The 24,947-nt window shown below is 36.4% G+C and overlaps 2 protein-coding genes across 3 annotated transcripts in view; one reads left to right on the top strand and one right to left on the bottom strand.

The window, feature by feature from the left end:
- ACYP2 (acylphosphatase 2) overlaps positions 1 to 24,947 on the bottom strand; it is a 320,771-nt gene that overhangs the window by 69,701 nt on the left and 226,123 nt on the right. The window lies entirely within an intron of this gene.
- Positions 18,171 to 18,425, top strand: LOC119511991 (DNA-directed RNA polymerases I, II, and III subunit RPABC4-like). The gene has a single exon (XM_037806463.1). It carries the CDS (start codon positions 18,175 to 18,177, stop codon positions 18,349 to 18,351), a length of 177 nt encoding a protein of 58 aa, XP_037662391.1. The 5' UTR covers positions 18,171 to 18,174; the 3' UTR covers positions 18,352 to 18,425.

Here is a 24,947-nt window from a genome sequence, read left to right on the forward strand (position 1 = left end):
CCTTCCTCTATCAAAAATAATTCTGACAAGACTTAAAATTTTAATGTCAAATCATTCAAAACAAGACAGTAGCATGGGCTTATCCAGAAGCAGAAAGTAGTTCTTCAGCTATTTCAAAACTGCTTTAATATATTTAAATTTATACCAGTATTTAAATTCTGGGCTCATAAACAAATCAAGTTCTTGAACTCCTTGGATTCACTCTGAATAGCTAATAGGAAAAATGGTCTGGAAAACAACTATAGAAAAAGCTCAGTTATATTCTGTAATTTTTGTAAATCACATTTTTGGAAAGAGGTAGGAAGTATGTATAATTCTATAGATAGACTTTTTCTTAGTTATATAAAGTTAAGTATTTTATTTCTAATCTAACAAAGAAGTAGCTCTTCCTTAACATTAGATGTTTTCAGTTTTCACCATTTAAAGTTATTTGAACAAAATGGTCAATGTCAAAAATTGAATGAAATTCAGAGTGACATCAAGGAAAATGGTGTAGCAGAGACCTCAGGGGCTGTCCTTCCCCAGAAACACAGAAAAACATTGCAAAAGCTGTCAGAATCAACATTCTCAGAACTCTGGAAGATAGTAAAAGGTTTACAGTAACCAAGCAAATTCTTAGACAGAAGAAAGGACATAGGGTTCCTCTCTTTATGGCATTTTAACTTACCCTATTCCTACCTCCTGCTCCAGCATGGTGGTGGTCTTGAAGATGACAACCCATGATACTGGTGTGGGTACCTGGTTCTGAAGGGCATAAAGCTGGAGACATTGTTCCCAAGCAATTGTGTTTGTTGGTTTTTGTGTTACTAGGGCTTCCCCAAAGGACTGGGCAAGGGAATTTGCTTTGTTCATCTAATTCAGAACTCGTATCAGGGAAGAGTGCCTACATGGTTCTCAAAACAATGAAAGCCAAATGAACAAGGTGCTGCCACCTGGAAAAAAAAACAAAAAAACTAACAGCGGGGGCATACAATGGACTTGTTGGAAGTCTGAGAGGAAAACGTGAGTAGTGAAATTTGGGGTGTGGGGCTGGGAGGGAGGAATTGGACTTTGAAAAGCTACTGCATACACAGGGGAATCAAGAAAGTCACACACATGCACAGGGCAAGATACATACTCAGAAAAGACCTGAGAAGAACATAAGCTTTCATCTCTGGCTCATATTTAGGCTCAGCACCAGCAGGAAGTAATGGCTAAGGCAGAGTTGTAAACAACCTGGCTATATATTGAAGGAGTGCCCAAAAGCAGAGACAATCTGCAAAAACCTGGAGAGTATTTTTTTATTTTATTTTATTACTTCTTCTTCTTTTCTTTTTTCTATAATTTTGAAAATTATAGCATTCAAAATGTCCAGTTTTCAGCAAAAATTAAATGAACAGAAACTGTCTCCGACAAAGTACAGATATTGGACTTACAAGACAAACACTTTAACTCAAATGTCTTAAATATGCTTAAAAATGAAAAGAAACCATGGACAAAGAACTAAAAGGACCATAATCATGTATAAAAAATGAAAGAATATCAATAAAGAGATAGAAATTATAAAAAGGAACCAGAAAAATTCTGGAACTGAAAAGTACATAGCCAAAATGAAAAATTCACCATAGACTTTAAACAGAAGATTTGAAAAGGCAGAAGGAAGATTCCGTGAACTTGAAGATAGAGCAATTGAAATTATGCAGTTGGTGGAACAGGAAAAAAAAAAGAATGAAGAAAAATGAACACAGCCTAAGGAACCTGTGGGACACAATCAACTGTATCAACATATATATTATTGTAATCCAAGATGAAGAAAAGAGAGAGGGGAGAGAAAGAATATTTGAAGAAATAAAGGCCAAAACCTGCCCAAATTAGAGAAAAGGCACAGCAAAGAAACTTAGCAAACTCCAAATAAAATAAACTCAAAGAGATCCCCACCAAGACACATAATAATCAAACTGTCATAAGCCTAAGCCAAAGCCAAAGAGAAAACCCGGAAGCAGCAAGAGAGAAGCAATTCATCACATATAAGGGATCCTAAATAATATTAACAACTAATTTCTCATCAGAAACCATGGAACCACAAGGTAGTAGGATGACATGTTTAGAGTGCTAAAAAACAAACAAACAAAAAAACAAAATTGGCAACAGAAATTCTAAAATTGGCAAACTTATCCTAAAACTTGATCTTCCTCTTCTGAAGGGGAACCCCCAAAAAAGCTTTGAACAACTGGCAAGAACTGGCAGAAACGTCTTTCTCAAAGCTCCAGAAAATAGTTAATGGACTGCAGTACCAGGGCAAGCACCAAATTAAGAAAAAGGCTAATTAAAAGCAGTAAGTTCTCCCGGCACCCTGGCTGGGACTTCCCTCACCAACTCAGCACGGAGTCATCCTACACTCCAAATGCAGATCCCTGGTCCCAGTTCTGAAGGAAGCAGAGTAACCCTTGTGCACATACAGGGAGCATGTATGTCTGACCCAACCAGTCTGATGCTGGCCTGACGGATTTTCCATCCCAGAGCTTGCTCTGTGTATAGAAGACAGTTCACTGAGCTTTCATAAATAACCCTGTGGCTGCCCAGGGCAAGTGACTGCTGGCTGACGGACACAGAATACAATACCCATAACGGTAAGGAAACTTTCCTAGGGAAGAGAGGACATTTGGAACCATGTAAATGGGGGAATTCCTAGGGCCACACTTTCATGTCCAAACAAAATGCATGCACAGAAAGGATCAGGGTGGCCCCTGTGTTTTAGCCTCAAACTATTCTCTAAATTCATTGTATGGATAATCCCTAAAAGGGAGTACTCCCACAGGTCAATCTGCGAAGACTAGGAAAAGCAGTCTTTTTCCTTTTTTGGTTTTTTTTTTTCCTTTTGTTGTTGTTAGCTGCTGGTATTCAAGGAAAACTCTCATATAACACTAGCTGGATACAAGTTTAAGGAACAGATGTCTCAGAGTCTAAATTCCAGAGATAACATATTAAAACATCCAGGTTACAATAGAAGATTACAAAACATAAAAAGAAACTGTAAGTGATGGCCCAGGCAAAGGAGAAAATTAAAGCATTAGAAACAATTAATGAAGAGGACTAGACCTGGGACATACTAGAACAATAACTATTAAAAAAAGGTCCTAAACATGCTCAAAGAGCTAAAGGAAAACAGGGATAAAGAGATAAAGGAAGTCAGGAAAATGATAGATGAACACAAACAGAATATTAAAATAGAAATAAAAAACATGAAAAGGAAACAAGCAGAGCTGAAGTCCACAGTAGCAGAAATTAAAAATCCCCTAGAGGGGTGCAACAGCAGAATGGAGCTGACAGAAGAAATAATCAGTGAATTTGAAGATAAAACAATTGAACTCATTCAGTCTGAGGAGCAAAAAGAAGAAAGAATGAAGAAAAGTGAACAGAGCCTGAGGAACCTGTGGGACACCATCCAGCATACAAATAAATGAATTGTGGGAGTCCCAGAAGAAGAAAGAAAGAAAGGGGCAGAAAAAAAATATTTTAAAAGTAATGGCTGAACTTGAAAGGTGAAATCACGGCCCTCCCCCCTACGTGGGATCAGACACCCAGGGAAGTGAATCTCCCTGGCAACGTGGAATATGACTCCCGGGGAGGAATGTAGACCCGGCATCGTGGGATGGAGAACATCTTCTTGACCAAAAGGGGGATGTGAAAGGAAATGAAATAAGCTTCAGTGGCAGAGAGATTCCAAAACGAGCCGAGAGATCACTCTGGTGGGCACTCTTACGCACACTTTAGACAACCTTTTTTAGGTTCTAAAGAATTGGGGTAGCTGGTGGTGGATACCTGAAACTATTAAACTACAACCCAGAATCCATGAATCTCGAAGACAATTGTATAAAAATGTAGCTTATGAGGGGTGACAGTGGGATTGGGAATGCCATAAGGACCAAACTCCACTTTGTCTAGTTTATGGATGGATGTGTAGAAAAGTAGGGGAAGCAAACAAACAGACAAAGGTACCTAGTGTTCTTTTTTACTTCAATTGCTCTTTTTCACTGTAATTATTATTCTTGTTATTTTTGTGTGTGTGCTAATGAAGGTGTCAGGGATTGATTTAGGTGATGAATGTACAACTATGTAATGGTACTGTAAACAATCGAAAGTACAATTTGTTTTGTATGACTGCGTGGTATGTGAATATATCTCAATAAAATGATGATTAAAAAAAAAAATAAAAGTAATGGCTGAAAACTTTCCAGATTTAACAAAAGATATAAATATACACATCCAAGATGCTAAATGAACTCCAAACAGGATAAACCCAAATAGATGCAGCTGTAACAGATCATAATACAACTGTCAAATGCCCAAGATAAACAGAGAATTCTGAAAGATGCAAGAAAGAAGCAATGTGTCACATGCAAGGAAGCCTCGATAAGATTAAATGCCGATTTCTCACTGGAAACCATGGAAGCAAGAAGGCAATGAGATGACATACTAAAAGTGCTGAAAGCAAAACAAAACTGCCAACCAATAATTCTATAACCAGCTGAACTGTCTTTCAAAAATGAGGGAGAGATTAAGGCTTCAGAGAGTTTGTCACCACTAGACTGGTCCCACAAGAGACGCTAAAGAGAGTTCTGCAGGTTGAAAAGAAAGGAAAATAGACAATAGATCGAAACCACAGGAAGATTTAAAGATTTCTAGCAAGAGTAACAACATGGGGGAAATACAAATGCCTTATGACTGTATTTTGGGTTTGTAGTTTTACTTCCTACAGGATCTAAAAGGCAAATGCATAAAATATAATGACAAGTCAATGATTTGGAACTCATAATGTATAAACATGTAATCTGTAACAAGAACTACATAAAAGTGGGGGTACAGAGGGATATGAGAACATAGTTTTGTATACTACTGAAATTCAGTTGTTATCAAAGCAAATAATACTGTTATAAGTTTAAGGTGTTACATTTAAGCCCCATGGTAACTACAAAGAATATATCAGAGAATATGCAAGCTCACAGAGATAGAAATTAAGAGTACAGGTTGCCATGGGTGGGTGGGTAGGGGAAGCAGGAAGAACAGGGAGTTAATGTATAATGTGTGTTGGATTTCTGTTTGGAGAGAAGAGAGAGTTTTAGTAATGGGAGGTGGTAAGGGTTCCACTACATGGTGAATGTGATTAATCGTACAGAATGGTATGCTTGGAAGAAGTTGAGATGGGACAGATTACGTTGTATCTATGGTTTCAGTTTCCTAGGCTGTTCAAGCAAATACCATGAAATGGGTCAACTTAAACAATGGGAATTTATTAGCTTACAGTTTTGAGGCTAAAAGATAGTCCAAATCAAGGCATCAAGGAAATGCTTTCTCCCTGAAGACTGGCATTCTGGAGCCAGCTGCCAGTGGCTCCTCTGTCACATAGCAGGGCACATGGTGGCATCTCCTGGTCACTCCCTTCTCTTCTGGGTTCCGTGGATGTCCAGCCTCTTGCTTCCTGTGGCTTTCTCTCTGTCTGTCTGAATTTCATTCCTTTATAAAGGACTCTAGCAACAGGATTAAGACCCATCCTGGGCCACATTTTAATGGAAGTAAAGTCATCAAAAGTCCTACTTAAAATGGGTTCATATCCACAGAAATGGATTAAATTTAAAAACATGTTTTTCCAGGGGACACACAGCTTCAATCCACCATGTATATGTTCCCACAAATAAAAATAAGGAAAGAACAACCAAAGAGACGATGCCTATTAAAGGCAATACATGATACTGAACTGGATCTTACAAAAGAGGGGGAAAATCTCAAAAGGATATTTTTGGAACATATGAAAAAATTGGAATATAGACCATAAGCTTTACATCAATGTTAAATTTCTTGAACTTGAAAACTACACTTACGGTGATTACATAAGAGAATATCCTTGTTCTTAGGAAATGTACATGGCAATATTAAGTATACAAGAGTATACAACCTATACTCAAGTGTTCAGAAAATGTACTGATAAATAGACAGAAAGACAGATAGATGGATAGATATATAGAGAATGATATGGCAAATGTGATAAAATGTTAAAATTGGATGTCAATTTATGATTATATAGGAAGTAATTTCAAGCATTTTTGTGTTTCAGTTGACTCAGACTATCTCTTTACACAAACTACTCTATTAAATCATCAAAAACATTGATACCTGTTGGAGATTGAATCATGTCCCCCACAAAAGTCATGTTCAGGTCCCAACCCCTGGTCCTATGGGTGTGAATCCATTTGTAAATGGGACCTTTCGGGATGTTATTAGTTAGGATGTGCCCAAACTGAATGAGGATGGGCCTTAATCCAATATGGTTGAAGTCCTTATAAGCAAAGGAACTTGGACACAGAAAGAGAAGCCAGGAGGAGCAGCCAGAAGCTGGAAGTCAGCAGACCTGTAAGAGAAAGGAGATGCTGCCATGTGCATTGCCATGTGACAGAAAAACCAAGGAACCCCAAAGACTTCTTGCCAGCCAGCCAGAAGATACTGACCTCAGGAGGAAGCAAGCCTTCTAGCCTCTGAAAGTGTGAGTCAAACAATTCCTGCTGCTAAGCCAACCCCTTGTGTGGTATTCGTTTTAGCAGCTAAGAAACAAATACAATATTATTAACAAAGCATAAGATAACATATCTTCACTGTTATATGAGATTTGGAATTGAATAAATATCTGACAATTTTAAAAATACATAAGCACACCTGGGGAGAGCTCTAACACACCTCACTTATTTAAAAAAAACTTTGTAAAATGTATTAAGATTTCTTTTAAAAGAAAAATAAAACAGTAGGTCAACATAAGTACATGGAAGTCCAAGCATTTTCAACAAACCAGTGGATGCTGCCACGTGCCTTGCCACGTGACAGAGGAGTCCAGGACCACTGGCCGCCAGTCTTCAGGAAGAGGGTATCATCTTGATGATACCTTGACTTGGATATTTTCACAGCCTAAGAACTGTAAGCTTGTAAGCTAATAAATCCCATTATAAAAACTAACCCATTTCTGGTATATTGCTTTCAGAAGCCTAGCAGACTATAACAACAGGCAATTAAAATTTTTTCTTGGCATAAATATTTTGAATTTTTCTTACAGGAATATGTTTACTCTTTTGGTCAGTATGAAATAAATTTGATTTAGCAAATGTACCTAGCAACCGTACAGCTACAGATTGATTACACAGCTGCTTTATAAAAGGAAACATGCTGATACAATGAATGAATTGACTAATGAAGAATGCACATTTACTCCTCTGTTTCACACCCTTATTGCCTGGGACATATTCAGTAAGCTAACTGGGCAAAATGAGAAATAAAGCCATTTTCTCATTTTATTTTTTCAGTATAATTACTCCTGTTTAGATGCTGGGAGATGGGTAGCAGATAGTAAAGCCTGCAAATAGACAGCTACTAAAATGACCATGACTGGGTTACTACAGCATCAAAAGAACACAGAGAAATATGTTCTTGTTCAGCTTTGCACTCATTAAGGAAAGAGGCAATGACATCTGAGGTTCCAGAGCAACAGGTGAACTTAAACTAAAATTGAAAAGCAAAACAAAGCAGAAACTCCATGGGGAGTTCGATGTATGATTTATGACGATTGATGTACAGATTGTTCCCTGTAATGTGAAAGACAGTCTATCTACTTGGTTATTCAAAGATCATGCTTACCATAAGTATATCAGAAAAAGTAATTAACAAATTTTTCAAAAGATTTCTGCATCTCCAGAAATAAATAAAAGCTCAGGCAATATAAAGTCTCTAGCTACAAATGGAAAACAATCCAGAACTTGCCTCTGCTAAAAAACCAATATCACCACACTGTCACTACTACTATACCAAATTCACACATTCATTTTATTCATTCTTTCCCCTATAACAAACACCTACTATGTGCCAAGCATTATGGCACACAGTGGGTAGAGCTTACAATCAAACCCTGATCTAATGTAAACATGTTAAGCTCCTGACTGAAATCCTGCACTATCTTACCCCTGTTCTTAGATAAAGATCATATCCTTACAGTATACCGCATGAGCTCATCCCCAGGCCTTTGCACTGCTCAGTCTAGTACATGCTCTGCTCCTCCCACCACAGAACTTTTGCACATGCTAGTCCCCTGCTTGAAATGTTCTTCCCGGCCTGATGCTAGCTCCTGCTTAGGCTTCACATCTTACTTTATTTGCTAACTCCTCAAGGAAGCCTTCCCGATCTTCCTGGCTAGGTCAAACACTCCTTATATATATACTCTCATAGCTCCCTATACCTTGCAATGATCTGATTAATGTGTGTCTGCCCCAAAACACTGTGAGCTCCTTGAGGGCAGGAGTATGTCTGCTGAACTCACCATTAAATGCCTAACACCATGCCTGGCTCATAACAGGAAAATGTTTTGTGCAATGAAAGTTGTGTGACCAACTGTCTGGATCACGCCACTTTCAGCCTTGTGTTTTCTGTACACTCACCTAACACAAATGCCAAGTACCACAAGTTTGGCTTCCTTAATGTTGTTGAAGCTGGAAATATAATTAGAAATTGTATCACATAGAAATGGTCTGGCATTTAAATATTTGAAACAGAAATAGGGTAAGAAAGGACTGGTAAAACTCAAGTTAAATTTATCCTTTGGTAAATGAATCATGTTTTCCAATATTTAGAAATTAAATATAACCAGAAATGGAAGCATATTTGAAGTCACAATCCTAAATGTAAAATAAAATTAAAATTGTATAAAACATAGAACAAAGTGTCCATAGCCAGGACTGGGTATAGAAGACACCAAAGCCAGGCTTCATAATCATTCTTTCAGCCAAGCTCAGCAGATCAGGATGCTCATTGTCTCAGCAGAGGAAGGACTAACAGAAGTCAGGTTGCATTCTTAAAACCAAGGAAAACCTAAATCCTACATAAAACACTATTTCATAAGTCAGGCCCATGGCACCAGCTTTTGTTTTTTGTTTTTTTGTGTTTTTTTGGCTTTTTTTTTTTTTTTATTAAATTCAGTTTTATTGAAATACATTCACATACCATACAATCATCCATGGTATACAATCCACTGTCCACAGTATGATAACATAGTTACGCGTTCATCACCACAATCTATCTCTGAACATTTTCCTTACATCAGAAAGAACCAGAAAAAGAATAAAAAATAAAAGTGAAAAAAGAACACCCAAATCATCCCCCCATCCCACCCCGTTTGTCCTTTAGTTTTTATCCCCATTCCTCCACTCATCCATACACTAGATAAAGGGGGTGTGATCCACAAGGTCTTCACAATCACACTGTCACTCCTTGTAATCTACATTATTATATAATTGTCTTCAGGAGTCCAGACTGCTGGGTTGGAGTTTGGTAGTTTCAGGTATCTACTTCTAGCTATTCCAATACATTAAAGCCTAAGAGGTGTTATCTATATAGTGCATAAGAATGTCCACCAGAGTGACCTCTCGACTCCATTTGGAATCTCTCAGCCACTGAAACTATTTCATCTCATTTTGCATCCCCCTTCTGGTCAAGAAGATACTCTCAGTCCCACGATGCCGGGTCCACATTCATCCCCGGGAGTCATACTCTGCGTTGCCAGGGAGATTTACACCCCTGGGAGTCGGGTCCCACATAGGGGGGAGGGCAGTGAGTTCACCTGTCGAGATGGCTCAGTTACAGAGAGAGAGGGCCACATCTGAGCAACAAAGAGGTACTCAGGGGGAGACTCTTAGGCACCATTACATACAACTTTAGACTCTTGTTTGTGGTAATGAGCTTCATTAGGGCAAGTCCCATGCTTGAGGGCTCAGCACATCAAACCGCCAGTCCCAATGTTTGTGACAACATCAACATCAGTCCAGGTGAGGATGTCCAACATATCCGCACCTTCCCCCAGATCCTCGGAGCTGGGGAGGGGGAGGCTGTAAATATATTTTTTATTATCTGCCCAAATTACTCTAGGATGTGTCACTATTTCACTCCAGCCTATACTAACCTACCGTATCTCACTTCCTATTCAAAGTCCCATGCAATTGTGGTGTTTGAACAAATCAACTGTAGAGTTGTACCGTTTAGAAAATTTAGATCCTGTACCAAATAGATATCTATTCCCTTGGTCTCATATGAAAGTTGAAGTTTTAAAACACAATCAGTTTCAACCTTTATCCTTTGGCCTGGCTTGCCCTGGGATGACACCAGCTTTTAAATATCATTGTAATGGTGGATTGAGCCTTGAAAAACTATTTACAAGTTTATTTAAATAGACAGAAATTTGGAAGTCTTTTTTCAACATCAGGAAACTATTAGATTATATATAATACTACTTCTCAAATCAAGGTCTATGGATATGTAATTATAGATCTTTAGAGTCTTGATAATATTTTTAGAAATATGTTTGTTGTAATTTGTATGATGATCTGAAAAACTGAATTTAAATATATTGTGCATCTTTTGGATCACCCAGTGCAACTGAGTGCTGCCACAAGATTTTTGCGCAGTAGTTTGTATGTACATTGAGTTTATGCCTAATGATATCAGGGCAAGCTGTAGGAATGGAAGGCCCAAATAAACAGTATGGTGGGAGAGCTCATCATCATCCTTGTTTGTATTGACTCATATCAATTTATTAAAAATAAGTGTGGTCATGAATATTCAAAAAGAAATTTTCTATTTCCTAGCAATAATTGCATTAAACACGTATTGATTTCAGTAAGGCTCACAACACTCAAGTGATGAAGCTTTACAGAGATACCAGGCAATGCATCTTTAATGTGCTATTCCAAGACTAATCACCTGTAGAGTTTTGCTAAAGATGAGGCTTGATTATCCTGAACTACCAGTTTGATACTTAAAGGTATTAATATTGTTTTGAAAAACGTAACTCATGTAAACAGGCATCTGCTAAAGAAATTTATCAAAATCTAAGTAGAGAAACATGAACTACAGAAGTAGACTAGTGGCAACATCTTTCCACTATTATTCCCCCAAATTAAGAACTCTTTCAGCAAAGCAGTGTCATCATCCCATCAAATGAATGCTTATATGAATTGAATTGTAATGTTGTTGGTTTGAATTTTAATGGTTTTTTAGTCTTATTTGTATTTAATTTGTAAATTTGTTTTGATTTTATTTTGTGTAAGAATTATAAGCATAATGTCATGAGGATGATGCTAACACCTGCCCAAACTGGGAGGCTCAATAAATGTTTGCCAGTGGTGTTCATAGAAAATGCATCAGAGCAATGTCTTAATGTAGTTATTTTAACTGTACAAGAAGCACTCTACAAGAAGGGTATTTTTTTTAACTTGATAAAACAGTCACAATATATTATTAAATGTCAATATCCTTGGAGAACAACTACTGAAGGAGGCCCCCTCCCCCCGGGAAGGGATGGCAATTGAATGATAAGATACAATTCTAAGAATACATGAAAAGCATATAAAATTTCCAAAAGAGAAAGAGCAATTTTTATCTTCTTCCCATAAAAATTATTAACTTTAAAATAATGAGTACATCAATCTAAAACAAGGGCCAAATATATGAAAAACCCACTGCTGACATCATACTCAATGGTGAAATACTGAAAGCTTTCCCTCTAAGATCTGGAACAAGACCAGGATATCCACTGTCACCACTGTTATTTGACATCAAAATGGAAGGTCTGGTCAGAGCAATTAGGGAAGAAAAATAAATAAAAGGAATCCAAATAGTAAAGGAAGAAGCAAAACTTTCACTATTTTCAGATAACAAAATCCTATATATTGATCCCAAAAAGTACAACAAAGCTCCTAAATCTAATAAACGAATTAAGGAAAGTGGTGGGATACAAGATCAACATGCAAAAAATCAGTAGCGTTTCTGAGGAAGAAATCAAGAAAAGAATTCCATTTACAATAGCAACTAAAATAATCAAATATCTAGAAATAAGTTTAACCAAGGATGTAAAAGATTTGCACAGAGAAAATGACAAAACTTTGCTAAAAGAAATCAAAGACCTAAATAAATGGAAGGATATTCTATGGTCATGGATTTGAAGACTAAATATTGTTAAGATGTTAGTTCTACTCAAAGTGATTTACAGATTCAATGCAATCCCAATCAAAATTCCAACAATATTCTTTACAGAAATGGAAAAGCCAATCATCAGATTTATATGGAAGGGTAAGGGACCCCAAATAAACAAAAATATCTTGAAAAAGAAGAGCAAAATTGGACGAATCACACTTCCTGACCTTAAAGCATATTACAAAGTTACGATGGTCAAAACAAAACAGTACTGGAACATGGATAGATATATAACCAATGGAATCGAAGCAAAAGTTTAGAAACAAACACATCTATGGCCAATTGAATTTTGACAAGACTGCCAAGTTCACTCAATTGGGAAAGAACAATCTCTTAAACAAATGGTGCTGGGGGAGAACTGGATCTCCATATTCAAATGAATGAAAGGGGACCCCTATCTCGTAGCTTATACAAAAATTAACTGGGACCAAATACCTAAATATGAGAATCAGGACCATAAAACTCAAAGAAGAAAATGTAGGGAAGCATCTTCAGGATCTTGTGGTAGGTAATGGTTTCTTAGATTTTTACACCCAAAGGACAAGCAATAAAAGAAAAAATAGATAAATGGGACCTCATCAAAATTTAAAACTTTTGTGAAAGTGAACAAATAACCTAATCAATGGGAGAAAATATTTGCGAAGCACATATCTGATAAGGGTTTAATATCCAGATTGTATAAAGAAATACTACAACTCAGCAATAAAGAGACAAAGAATCCAATTTAAAAATGGGCAAAAGACTTGAATAGACATCTCTACAAAGAGAATATATAAATGGCCAAAAAGTGCCTGAAAAGATCTTAACATCATTAGCTATTAGGGAAATGCAAATAAAAACCACAATGAGATACCATTTCATACCCACTAGAATGGCAAATATTTAAAAAAAAAAACTGAATAGGAAATTACAAGTGTTGGAGAGAATGTGGAAGAATATGAATACTCAGTCATAGTTGGCATGTATCCAAAATGGTGCAGCCATTGTGGAAGACAGTTTGACAGTTCCATGAAAAGTTAGATGCAGAATTACCATAGGAACCAGCAATCCCACTTCTACATTTATACCCAAAAGGTTTGAAATCAGGGACTCAAAGAGATATTTGCATACCAATATTCACGGCAGCATTATTCACACTTGCCAAAAGGTGGAAGCAACTTAAGTGTCCAGCAACCAATGAATGGATAAATAATATGTGGTAGATATAAACAATGGAATATTATTCATCCATAAAAAGGAATGATGTTCTGATATGTGTGACAACATGGATGAACCTTGATGACATCATGTTGAGTGAAATAACGCAGACACAAAAGGACAAATATTGTATGAGCTCACTGATATGAAATAATTAGAATATGGAAACTGATAGATTCAGAATCTGGAACATAGGTTGCAGAGGCCAGAGTAGGGGTAGGGAGTTAACACTTAAATTCTACAGAGTTTCTATTCATGCTGATTGTAAAGTTTTGGGAATGGATGGTGTCATGTGACTCCCAGGTGATGGTACACAACATTGTGCTTGTTAACAGCACTGAATTATATATGTGAATGTAGTTAAAAGGAGAAATTTTAGGTTGTATATATGCTACTAGAATAAAAAGGTTTATTTTTAAAAAAGACCAATAAGCCAATATGTTATTAAAATAAGTAGTACATTAAAAAGCTATATTAAAAATGCATTACTTATACATTTATAAAAGTCTAATACTTCCCCTATATGAAAAGATTCCCTAACTCCTCCCCCCGCAATATTATATCTTAAGAAAACTTTTTTTTTTTTCCTAATTTCTGGGTGGTACTAATCCAGAAGCAAGAGAACATTCCTAGCTTCATTCTTAAGACATGATGAAATACATCTGCAAAAATAAACAGATTAAAAAAGGCTGAGCCTGTAAAAAAAAAAAAAATTTAAAAGCAAAAGTTGTTTTTGTCATTTTCTCAGTACATTTCTTTAATAAAGGAGAAACTATAGTTAAAACCAATGAAATTTATATTAGGGCTGGCCTCATTGTGTGTAGGCATATGTGCTCCTACACACACACACACACACACAATAGGGTATAAGGGTACAATCTGACAAACGACTAAAACTTTAAAAATTGATTTATGACACAGAATATCACTTAATATAATATAAAAACATCAATTTTTCTTCTTTCTTTTCTCTATAGCTGGACCTATAACAAGTCCTGAAAAAGAAAATCTCTCTTTGCTGCCAAAGTCTAAACATGAATTCTTATCATCAGGCTGTCTAATGAGTTAAGTCAATCACTAAACTACTATTGCAATTTGTGTTTCTGCAGCAAAGAGGCTTGGAGCTAAGAAAATCATTTTTGTTGAATCCTGCTATTCTGGACAAAAACTAATTTCCTGCCCAACCCTGGGAGTCACATGACACCAGGCTAATCGAGAAGTCATGTAGACATCAAGTTCCAACAATTAAAATGAAACACACACACATACACACACTAAATCCCTATTCACCATCCTAGGGATTTAAAAAGGAAACTATAATAACCTTAAAAAAGAAAAATATAGATAAAGACTATCACATAAAGTGAAAATAAGAAAGTCAAAGTTAAAAATAGCATCTTACTGACTTCAAGATCATAACTAAGAAAGTCAGAGAGAGAACCACTTTAGGACTGTAGGGGGAAGGATAACTGAGAAGATGTGTTTTAATGTGGATTGAAATACAGAAGACAAATATAAACCTGGAGAAAAAAATTAGAGAGTGAGTGTAACTAGAAGACCTCAGCTGGATCACGTGAGGCCGCAGTAAAAGCAAGCTGTCATCTCCTTGAGCTGGAAGCATACACAAGCAACATGAGGGACATAACCCAAAAGATACATTTTATGGATCTGTGTGAGGTCCTAGAACATTCTATGTTGCAACAAATTTAGGATTTCAGAAATTCCACCGGATAGCAAGTTGATTAGCCTTCTCTTCATTTTGGCCACTATTCTAATTATGTATTCAAAATTGCCCAATATGGAATGCACACAAAGAGCTTGAAAGTTAAGTTTCAACGAGAAAACTGGAACAATACCATTATAAGAGGTTGAAACAAATAAAAATGTTATGGAAAAATTCCAAACTGATAGGAAGTATGATTTGTGGCTTATAAGTTTTATGTCCCACCCACTCAACTGTGAGGTACTATCTTACTTTCCAAATTCATTTATATACACAAAATAAATATATATTTCCAAAGTACCAGCAAAAGGAACCCAAACTAAGTAGGTACAAATTATCATTTTTATTACTGCACAGTTGTACTATATATCGAATTCAAGCTACCAACAAATCTAGCTATCATAATCTCTAATTTTATTTCATGACTACATTGATAGGAATGTGCAGGATGACCAAAACCTTACCAAAAAACAAATTTATTGCATTTATCCTAACATTATACAAGGATAACTCGAGAAAAATATTGTTTTTATCAAATTCACAAGGTTCTCAAATGACTTAAAAGACCTGCATTAAACAATATGGAAAGAGCTGATGAATATTCCCTCTATGGCTTATAGCTTTTGTACACATACTAAGAGTTTAAAACATATTGCACCTCCTACAGGGGAACATTAAGCTTGCATTTCTAAATAAAATTGTGAAAAGTAAGTTAATTTTATTTACCCTACAATTGTAGAAAAGATCACAGAAGAATTAGATTGAACTAAAGTGAAAATGTGTTGGTACATCTGTTTCAGGGAAACAAAGAAAAGACACCATTACCACAGAGAATTTTTAAAATGCTAATAGGCAACTGGTATAAATAAAGGATGTCATCTGTGAAAACTATGAGTCTTCAGTCTGTCAAAGCATAGAGGGCTTCTCTTGCTTTTAAAAGTGATTTTCTGTTGTATGTTAGTTTTGTATTGAAACAGAAGAGATATCAATAACTAACTATACCTTTAGTTAAAAGACAGGCCACCTAATTAAATGAAAATACATATAATAACATGTTTCGGATAGAAACATTTGAAAAACATCATGGTACTTGAAAAGAATTTTTAATTAGAAAGGAAAACAATACAAAGTAGTTTTCTAACCAGTGATGACAAGAAATAACATATCTAAACTGTAATTCATGGCATGTACCCCGATTCACAAAGGCATCCATTAAGAATATTTAAGACAAGTATTTGTGCACAAATAAATTACATGGACATCTTGAGCCCGAGGTCCCAAACTTAAAACCCAAATGCCTTCAAGGACAGCAGACTTATCATAAATGCAGGGAATGTCAGGAATAAGAGGGGCTTGGGAAGGCAGGGCATGCACGCTTCATTAAAACACAAGCTTACTGAACTTCTGGGGAAGATGGTGGAGTAGGGAACTCTAGAACTCAGTCCTCCTCCATACCAGCTAGTAAACAGGCAGGAACTGTCTAAAACAACTGTTCTGTTGCCCTGGAGGCCAGGGTTGCACTATACAGCATCCGGGGAAGAGCAGGAAGAAGAGGCCGAGAAACTTCAGTGAAGACCTGTGAGTACCTTGCTCCATGGCGGCTGCTGGTGCCCATCCCTCACATCCAAGTCACACCTCTTTGGGGGATATGGTCACTGCCCGGGTGCTGCAGATAGAAAGAGAGGTAGAAGTCCTCTTCCCAAGAACAAAGAGGGGGACAGCTGAGCACTAATCACAGCTTTTGATTGGTGAATTCAGATCACCAGGTCTGGCTCTGAGCTGCTGTTTCAGCCTGCCCCAGACAGAAAATGCCATGGCAACTGTTTCAACCCCACACCTAATAGGGGAGCAGATGGTGGAGGCTTAAAGAGACAGACCTACCTTAGGACTCTGCAGGGAAAGTTTGCTGAAGGGTGCTATCTGATAGACAGGCCAGGAAAGCACACCTTTGGGGAGTCATCAAAAAGGCTTTGGTGTCTTTCCTGACCCTCTACCCAGGGCTATTTGGAGCTGGTCTACACCCCCTTTGTGGGACCCTGGTCCTGTTTTGGCTGGGAAATACTGACTGGGGAAAGTCCTCTTGAGGGTGACCCTCTTCCTAGAGTATGCCCTCCAGGCAAAAGCAGCTAGAGACAAAAAGAAAAGGAAAAAAAATCAAAAGAGGCAAAATAAAAACAAAAAGAACAGACCAAGATTCCCAGAGAAAGAAAAGAGAAAAGAGCTTTCTTCTGGGGGTGAAACAAGTACACAAATACTGCAATCTGAAAAACTATACCACACATCCAGGGCATGAATCAGATGAATAAGAGCTAGAAAAATCTGATCAATTACAAACAGGCAATTCTAAAAGTCTAGAATAAATTGAACCAAGTGTCAAAGAAGAGCCTCAACACAAAGTCAGTCAACAATAAAACCCTAGGCAAGAGAGAGAAACTGACTTTCAGAGTAAACTCAACAAATAATCAGAAACCTAGACATCAGCAAAAAATAAAAAGCCATACCAAGAAACAAAGATATGGTCCAGTAAAGAGAATAAATTAAAAAGTCAAAGGACACACATAATTTGAAAAAACTAATCAAAGAAGTTCAAACAAATCTACTAAATCAATTCAAGGAGATAAAGGAAAATATGGCTAAAGAGATAAAGGTTATTAAGAAGACACTGTGTAAGCACAAAAAAATTTTGAAAGTATGAAAAGAAATGAAACAGAACTTATGGGCATGAAAGTCACAATAGAAGAGATTAAAAGTACCCTAGAGGCATACAATAGCAGACTTGAACAAGCAGAAGAGAATCAGTGAACTAGAATACAGGACAATCAAAATCTTATAAACAAAGAACAGATAGAGAAAAGAATGGAAAAAATTGAGCATGGTCTCAGGGATTTAAATGACAGCATGAAGCATACAAACATACATGTCATGGGTATCCTAGAAGAAGATAAGGGGAAAAGTGCAGAAAGAATATTTGAGAAAATAATGACTGAAAATTTACCATCTCTTAAGAAAGAAATAAATAGATACATCCATGAAGTATAATTTCTCCTCAGAAACCATGGAGGTAAGAAGGCAGTGGTTTGATATATTTAAGGTACTGAAAGAGAAAAACTGCCAGCCAAAAATTCTCTATCTGGCAAAACTGTCCTCGGAAATGAAGGAGAGTTTAAAATACTGACAGATAAAAAAAAACTGAGAGAGCTCCGTGCTGCGGACTAACAATGGACACCCAGAAGGACGTGCAGCCCCCGAAGCAGCCGCCAATGATCTATATCTGTGGAGAATGTCACACAGAAAATGAAATAAAATCCAGGGATCCAATCAGATGCAGAGAATGTGGATACAGAATAATGTACAAGAAAAGGACTAAAAGATTGGTGGTTTTTGACGCTCGATGAAATGTGAATTCAGAGAAACATATTCGCTTGTAGTTGAATTTGCCATTAATGTTTTACATTGTTGTATAGCTTTTGGTTAGTGTATTTATCTTTATGAATACAACTACATATATACAATTTCATTTTATCTCATTTTTAAAATTGTATTTAGATATCTGTTAATACTTTGTGTAGAGAAATTTGTGGGGTGTTTTTTAGTTCCATTACATGACTTATAATTTAGTTTCATTGTATATTTAATCTGACACATGGTAAGGTTAGAATTGCTTTTCCTAAACCATACTTTTAATCAAAACCTAGAATCACTGGGTCTTTTGTTAAAAGTACAGGTTTCTAGGGCACTTTGAGGGTCTGATTAAGCATGTTCTTTGGGAACTACTGTCCTCCATCACCAGTTTACAGAGTTTGTAAACTTTGCAGTGTTATTTGGTAGTGGGTATACTAATGTACTTGCTGTCAGTGTGCATATATCATTTAGACTTCTGTTTTTCATGTATTACCTGATATATAGGACTTTCTGAATTTCTACATAATGCTTGATTAAGATCTTGGGAGAGAGAAGAGAAATTTTAATCGTTTTTCCCTGTAAGGCAAAATCAACTCCAAGCAAAGTGAGTGAAGCAGACCGTTAGGTACAGTTTCCTGGGTATAGTCATTCATTGTGGTCAAAAATTCTGCTTTCAGAATATAAAAAAGAATGGGGATTGGTTTACACTGAATTATTGGATAAATGTTTAAAATATTTTGCCTCCATCTTAAGAACATGGAATTGATTCTCACATCTGTACTCCATCTATTCCAAGACTTCATCATTATGGAATGTCATGTTGGCCTCCTTAACATTTATTTTAAAGATTAGATATATTCCAACTTTTAATAGCCATGTCTGTCTCTCTTTAAAAGAGTGCTTCCTTGATCTAGGTTTTCCTTTATGATTTTTATAATTTTGTGGATTCTGTTATGTTCCTTTTTGACCTTATCCTTTTCACACAAGGGAATCCTAATATATATACACTGTCTCCTTATGACAGCCCCTTAAACAAATAAACCCCAAGTGTAATGTAGTTACACTTAACTGTTCTCATTCATCCTAGCTCTTTTGTGTGTTCATTGTTTATTTGAGTATCATTATTTGTTTAATTAGGGAGATTGGTTTAATGGGAAAATATTACAACTGGAACTCAAGACCTATGTTTTCAGTCAGTCACTTAACCTCTTTGTGCCTCCTTTAATTTGACCTCTTACCTACTTGGATATTTTTATGAAAAAAATGAGAAAATAGATGTAAAATTGCTTTAAAAAGATTCTTTTTGAGTAGTACTCTGTAAATACAAAAATCAGTACATTTGAGCTTGAAATTGATACATAACTTGTTCCCTAATAAACTGCTTAACAACAACTGTGAACACTGAATGGAAAAAAAAAAAAAAGTACTGAATGGAACTTAAAATTGTAAGGTTCAGCCTTGCCTCTAATTAGCTTAATGATTTTGGGTAATTCAGTTCATTTCTTTTTTAACTTCAGTTTCATTGTCAATGTGGAGGAATTATGATGGTTGTTAAGGTAATGTGTTTTGAGATTGAAACTAAGGAACATTCATATATAACAAATGAAATCAGAAATGACCAGCCCCAAGGGATAATAAAATATATAAAGGCATGGCTGAGGAGACATAAAAGCAAGTTGCTTTTTCCTCATATACACTTGTGCACATACATCTCCACCCTTCCCAGTATAAGTTGGAAGTTGCTCAAGGAGGAGTGTTGTCATTTGAGCAGAGGGATGAAGGATGAGGAGACAGTCTTTGGAAGGTAAAAAAGAGCATTTCTGAAGTAGTGAAAATAACCAATAGAAAAGCTCTGAGAAGTGAGCTTGTTCCCACTTCAGAATGACTGGAACTTGGTGAGGTGGGAGGGTGTATGAAGAGACAAGGTGCAGAAGTAGGGAGGGGCCAGTTCACTTAGGGCCCTGTGATGGAAGCCACTGGAGAAATAAGCAGAAGAGTAACATGTTTGACACTTAAAAGGTCACTCAGGCTGTGGTGTGAGAATGGGCTGTACAGAGACAAGTGTGGCAGTGGGGAATCAGTTAGGAGCCATCTGTAATAGTTCAGACTGCTAATCATGGTGACTGGGCCGGGGTGGTAGCTGTGAAGGAGGTGAGAAGTAGCTGATTGTGAGAGAGATGTTTTGAAGTTGAACTGATAGGACTTACTGATGGATTGGTTAGTGGTCAAGAACTCAGTAAACAGTATGGGCTTTGACTTAAGGCTCTGGGTCCGGATACCCACATTGATCCTTGTTAGCTGGCTAGGTGACCTTACCAGACCTTTTTTCCCTTATTTGTAAAATAGGTGTGAAATAATAGCACCTACTTCAAAGATAATGTTGTAATATAAAATGAAATAATCCATGTGTGGTGGTTTGAAATTATATGTACCCCAGAAAAACATGTTCTTAAATTTAATCCATTTCTGTGGGTGTGAACCCATTGTAAGTAGGACCTTTTGGTGACTACTGCAGTTAATGTGTGACCCACCTCATTCAAAATGGGTCCTAATCCTCTTATTGAAGTCCTTCATAGGAGAATGAAATTCAGACAGAGAGATAGCCAGGGAAGCAAGAAGGTGAAATCATAAAAACCAAGAAGAGAAGGTAGAGACCAGCAGATACCATCATGTGCCTTGCCATGTGGCAGAGGAACCAAGGATTGCCGGCAGCTGGTCTTCGGGAAGAAAGCATCACTTTAATGATGCCTTGTTTCGGACATTTTCTCTGTCTCAAAACTGTAAACTAATAAATTCCCATTGTTTAAGACAAAAAAAAAAAAAAAAAAAGAAACTGAGAGAGTTCATCAAAAGAGATCTTCCCTACAAGAAATTCTAAAGGGAGTTCTGCAGACTGAAAGGAAAAAATAGGAGAGAGGCTTGGAATAGAGTGTAGAAATGAAGATTATCAGTAAGGGTAACTGAAAGGGTAAAAAAAAAGGGAGACAAAAATAGGATATGGTATGTAAAAATTAAAGTAAAAAATAGTTGAAGTAAGTACTTACTATATAGAAATATCACTGAATGTAATGGATTAAACTGTCCCAATCAAAAGACACAGATTTGCAGTTTGGAAAAAGACGGTAGGATACATTTATATGCTGTCTACAAGAGACTCACCTTAAACCCAAAGACAAAAATAAGTTGAAAGTGAAAGACTGGGAAAAGATATTCCACACAAACATCACCAAAATAGAGCTGGGGTGGCTATATTAATAACAGACAAATAGACTTTAAAGACAAAACTGTTATAAGAGACAAAGAAGGAACTATATGTTAATAAAAAGGGCAATCAACCAAGAACAAATAACAATCATAAATATTTATGCATCTCACCAGGGTGCCCCAAAATACATGAGGCAAACACTGGCAAAACTGAAGGGAGAAATAGACATCTCTATAATAATAGCTGGAGACTTCAATATACCACTCTTGTCAAGAGATAGAACATCAATAGAGGATCAATAAGGAAATAGAGAACTTGAATAATATGATAAATGAACTAGACCTAACAGACATATACAAAACATTGCACCCTAACACAGCAGGATATATTCTTCTCAAGTGCTCATATATCATTCTCCAGGATAGACCACATTTGAGCCACAAAACAAGTCTCAACAATTTTAGAAAAGATTGAAACTATACAAAGCACCTTCTCTGACCACAATGGAATGAAGCTGGAAATCAATAACAGATGGAGAACTGGAAAATTCACAAATATATGGAGGTCAAACAACACCTTCTTAAACAATCAGTGGGTCAAAGAAGAACTTAAAAAGAAATCAGTAAATATCTTGAGACTAATGAAAATAAGAATACAACATATCAAAACTTACAGGATGCAGTGAAGGCAATGCTGAGAGGGAAATTTATAGCCTTAAACACTTACATTAAAAAAGAAGAGTTTAAATCAAAGACCTAACTGCATACCTGGAAGAACTAAGAAAAGAACCGCAAACTAATCCCAAAGTGGGAAAGAAATAATGAATATTAGAGCAGAAATAAATGAAATTGAGAATTAAAAAAAATAGAATTAACAAAACCAAAAGTTGGTTCTCTGAGAAGATCAATATAATTGACAAGCCCTCAGCTAAATGACAAAGAAAAAAAGACAGAAGATGCAAATAAATAAAATCAGAATTATAGGGGGAATATTACTACTGATCCCACAGAAATAAAAAGGATACCAGAACTATGAACAACACTCTTCCAACAAATTAGACAACTTGGATGAAATGGACAAATTCCTAGAAACACACAAGCAAACTATACTACTTCTAGAAGTAATAGATGACCTAAACAGTCAATTACAAGTAAAGAGAAAAAAAACAAAAAAACAAAAAACCTTGCAACAAAGAAAAGTCCAGGACCACATGGCTTCACAGGTGAATTCTAACAATCATTCCAAGAAGAATTAGTACCAAACTTGCTCTAACTCTTCCAAACATTGAAAAGGAAGTATGCCGGTTTGAATGTATTATGTCCCCCAAAACGTCATTATCTTTGATGTAATCTTATGTGGGCAGACCTTTCAGTGTTGATTAGATTGTAATTCTTTGAGTGTTTCCATAGAGATGTGCCCCACCCAACTGTGGGTGATGACTCTGATTGGATAATTTCCACGGAGGTGTTACCCCACCCATTCAGGGTGAGTTTAAACTAAATCACTGGAGCCATATAAATGAGCTGACAAACAGAAGGAACTCAGTGCAGCTGAGAGTGACATTTTGAAGAAGAGCCACAGCCAAGAGGGACACGTTGAAAAATGCACAGAAGCTGAGAGAGTAGCTGCAGATGAGAGACAGTTTGAAGATGGCTGTTGAAAGCAGACTTTTGCTCCAGAGAAAATAAAAGAGGACAAATCACCAATGAGCAACTAAAAGTGACATTTTTGAGGAACTGAAGCCTAGAGAGGAACATCCTGAGGGAAAGCCATTTTGAACCCAGAACTTTGGAGAAGACGCCAGCCACGTGCCTTCACAGCTAACAGAGGTTTTCCGGACACCATTGGCCATCCTCCAGTGAAGGTACCCAATTGCTGATGTGCTACCTTGGACACTTTATGGCCTTAAGACTGTAACTTTGTAATCAAATAAACCCCCTTTTATAAAAGCCAATCCATCTCTGGTGTTTTGCATTCCAGCAGCATTAGCAAACTAGAACAGGAGGGAACAGTACCTAACTCATCCTATGAACCAAAAATCACCCTAAAACGAAAGCCACATAAAGATACTGCAAGAAAAGAAAATTATAGACCAATATTTCTAATGACTATAGATGCAAAAATCCTTAACAAAATGCTTGCAAATTGAATCCAGCAGCAAATCAAAAGAATTACACATCATGATCCAGTTGGTTTCAACCCAAGTATGTAAGGGTGCTTCAACATAAGAAAATCAATTAATGTAATACACCACATTAAAAATTGAAGGGACAAAACCACATGATGAACTCGATTGATGCAGAGAAGGCATTTGAGAAAATCTAGTACTCTTTCTTGATAAAAGCACTTGGAAAAATAGAGACATCATGAAGTTTTATCAAAAAACTTCCATAACATGATAAAGGGCATATATGAAAATCCCACAGATAACATTGTATTCAATGGTGAAAGACTGAAAGCTTTCCCTTTAAGACTGGAAACAAGGCAAAGAATGCCCACTGTCACCACTATTATCCAACATTATGCTAGAAGTTCTAGCTTGAGAAGTTAGGCAAGAAAAAGAAATAAAAGGCATCCAAATTGGAAAGAAAGAAGCAAAACATTTGCTAGTATTTGCAGATGACATGATTCTATATAGAGGAAGTCCCCAAAAATCTACAACAAATCTACTAGAGCTAATACAAGATCAACAGGCAAATACCAGTGATATTACTACACACTAGAATGAGCAATAGGAGTAGGAAGTCAAGAAAAAAATTTCATTGATAATAGCAACTAAAAGAATCAGATATCTAGGAATAAATTTAACCAAGGATGTAAAGCACTTGTACACGGAAAACTACAAAACATTGCTAAAAGAAATTTAAAAAAAAAAAAAACAACCTAAATAAATTGAAGGACAGTCTGTGTTCATGAACTAGAAGACTAATTATCATTAAGATGTCAATTCTTCCAAAATTGATTTACAGATTCAACATAATCCCAACCAAAATTTCAATAGCCTACATTGAAGAAATGGAGAAGTCAATTATCAAAAGTTTTTGGAAGGGTAAGGGCCCTGAATAGCCAAAAATACCTTGAAAAAGAAGAATGAAGTTGGAAGAATCACACTTCCTGACTTTAAAGCATATTTAAAAACTACAGTGGTATAAAGATAAACATGTTGACCAATGGAATCTAATTGAGAGTTCAGAAATAGACCCTCACATGTATGGTTAATTGATTTTTGACAAGGCTGCCAAGTCCACTCAACTTGGACCGAATAGTCTCTTCAACAGATGGTGCTGGGAAAACTGGATATCCACAGCCAAAAGAATTTAAGAAAACTCCTATCTCACACCGTGTACAGAAATTAACTCCAAATGGTTCAAAGACCTAAATATA

The sequence above is a fragment of the Choloepus didactylus genome, chromosome 17 (assembly GCF_015220235.1).
Source record: "Choloepus didactylus isolate mChoDid1 chromosome 17, mChoDid1.pri, whole genome shotgun sequence".
Classification (NCBI taxonomy): domain Eukaryota; kingdom Metazoa; phylum Chordata; class Mammalia; order Pilosa; family Megalonychidae; genus Choloepus; species Choloepus didactylus.

Bases quoted from the DNA above. Each gene is read 5' to 3' on its own strand.
- LOC119511991 (XM_037806463.1), top strand. From the start codon at position 18,175: ATGGACACCCAGAAGGACGTGCAGCCCCCGAAGCAGCCGCCAATGATC.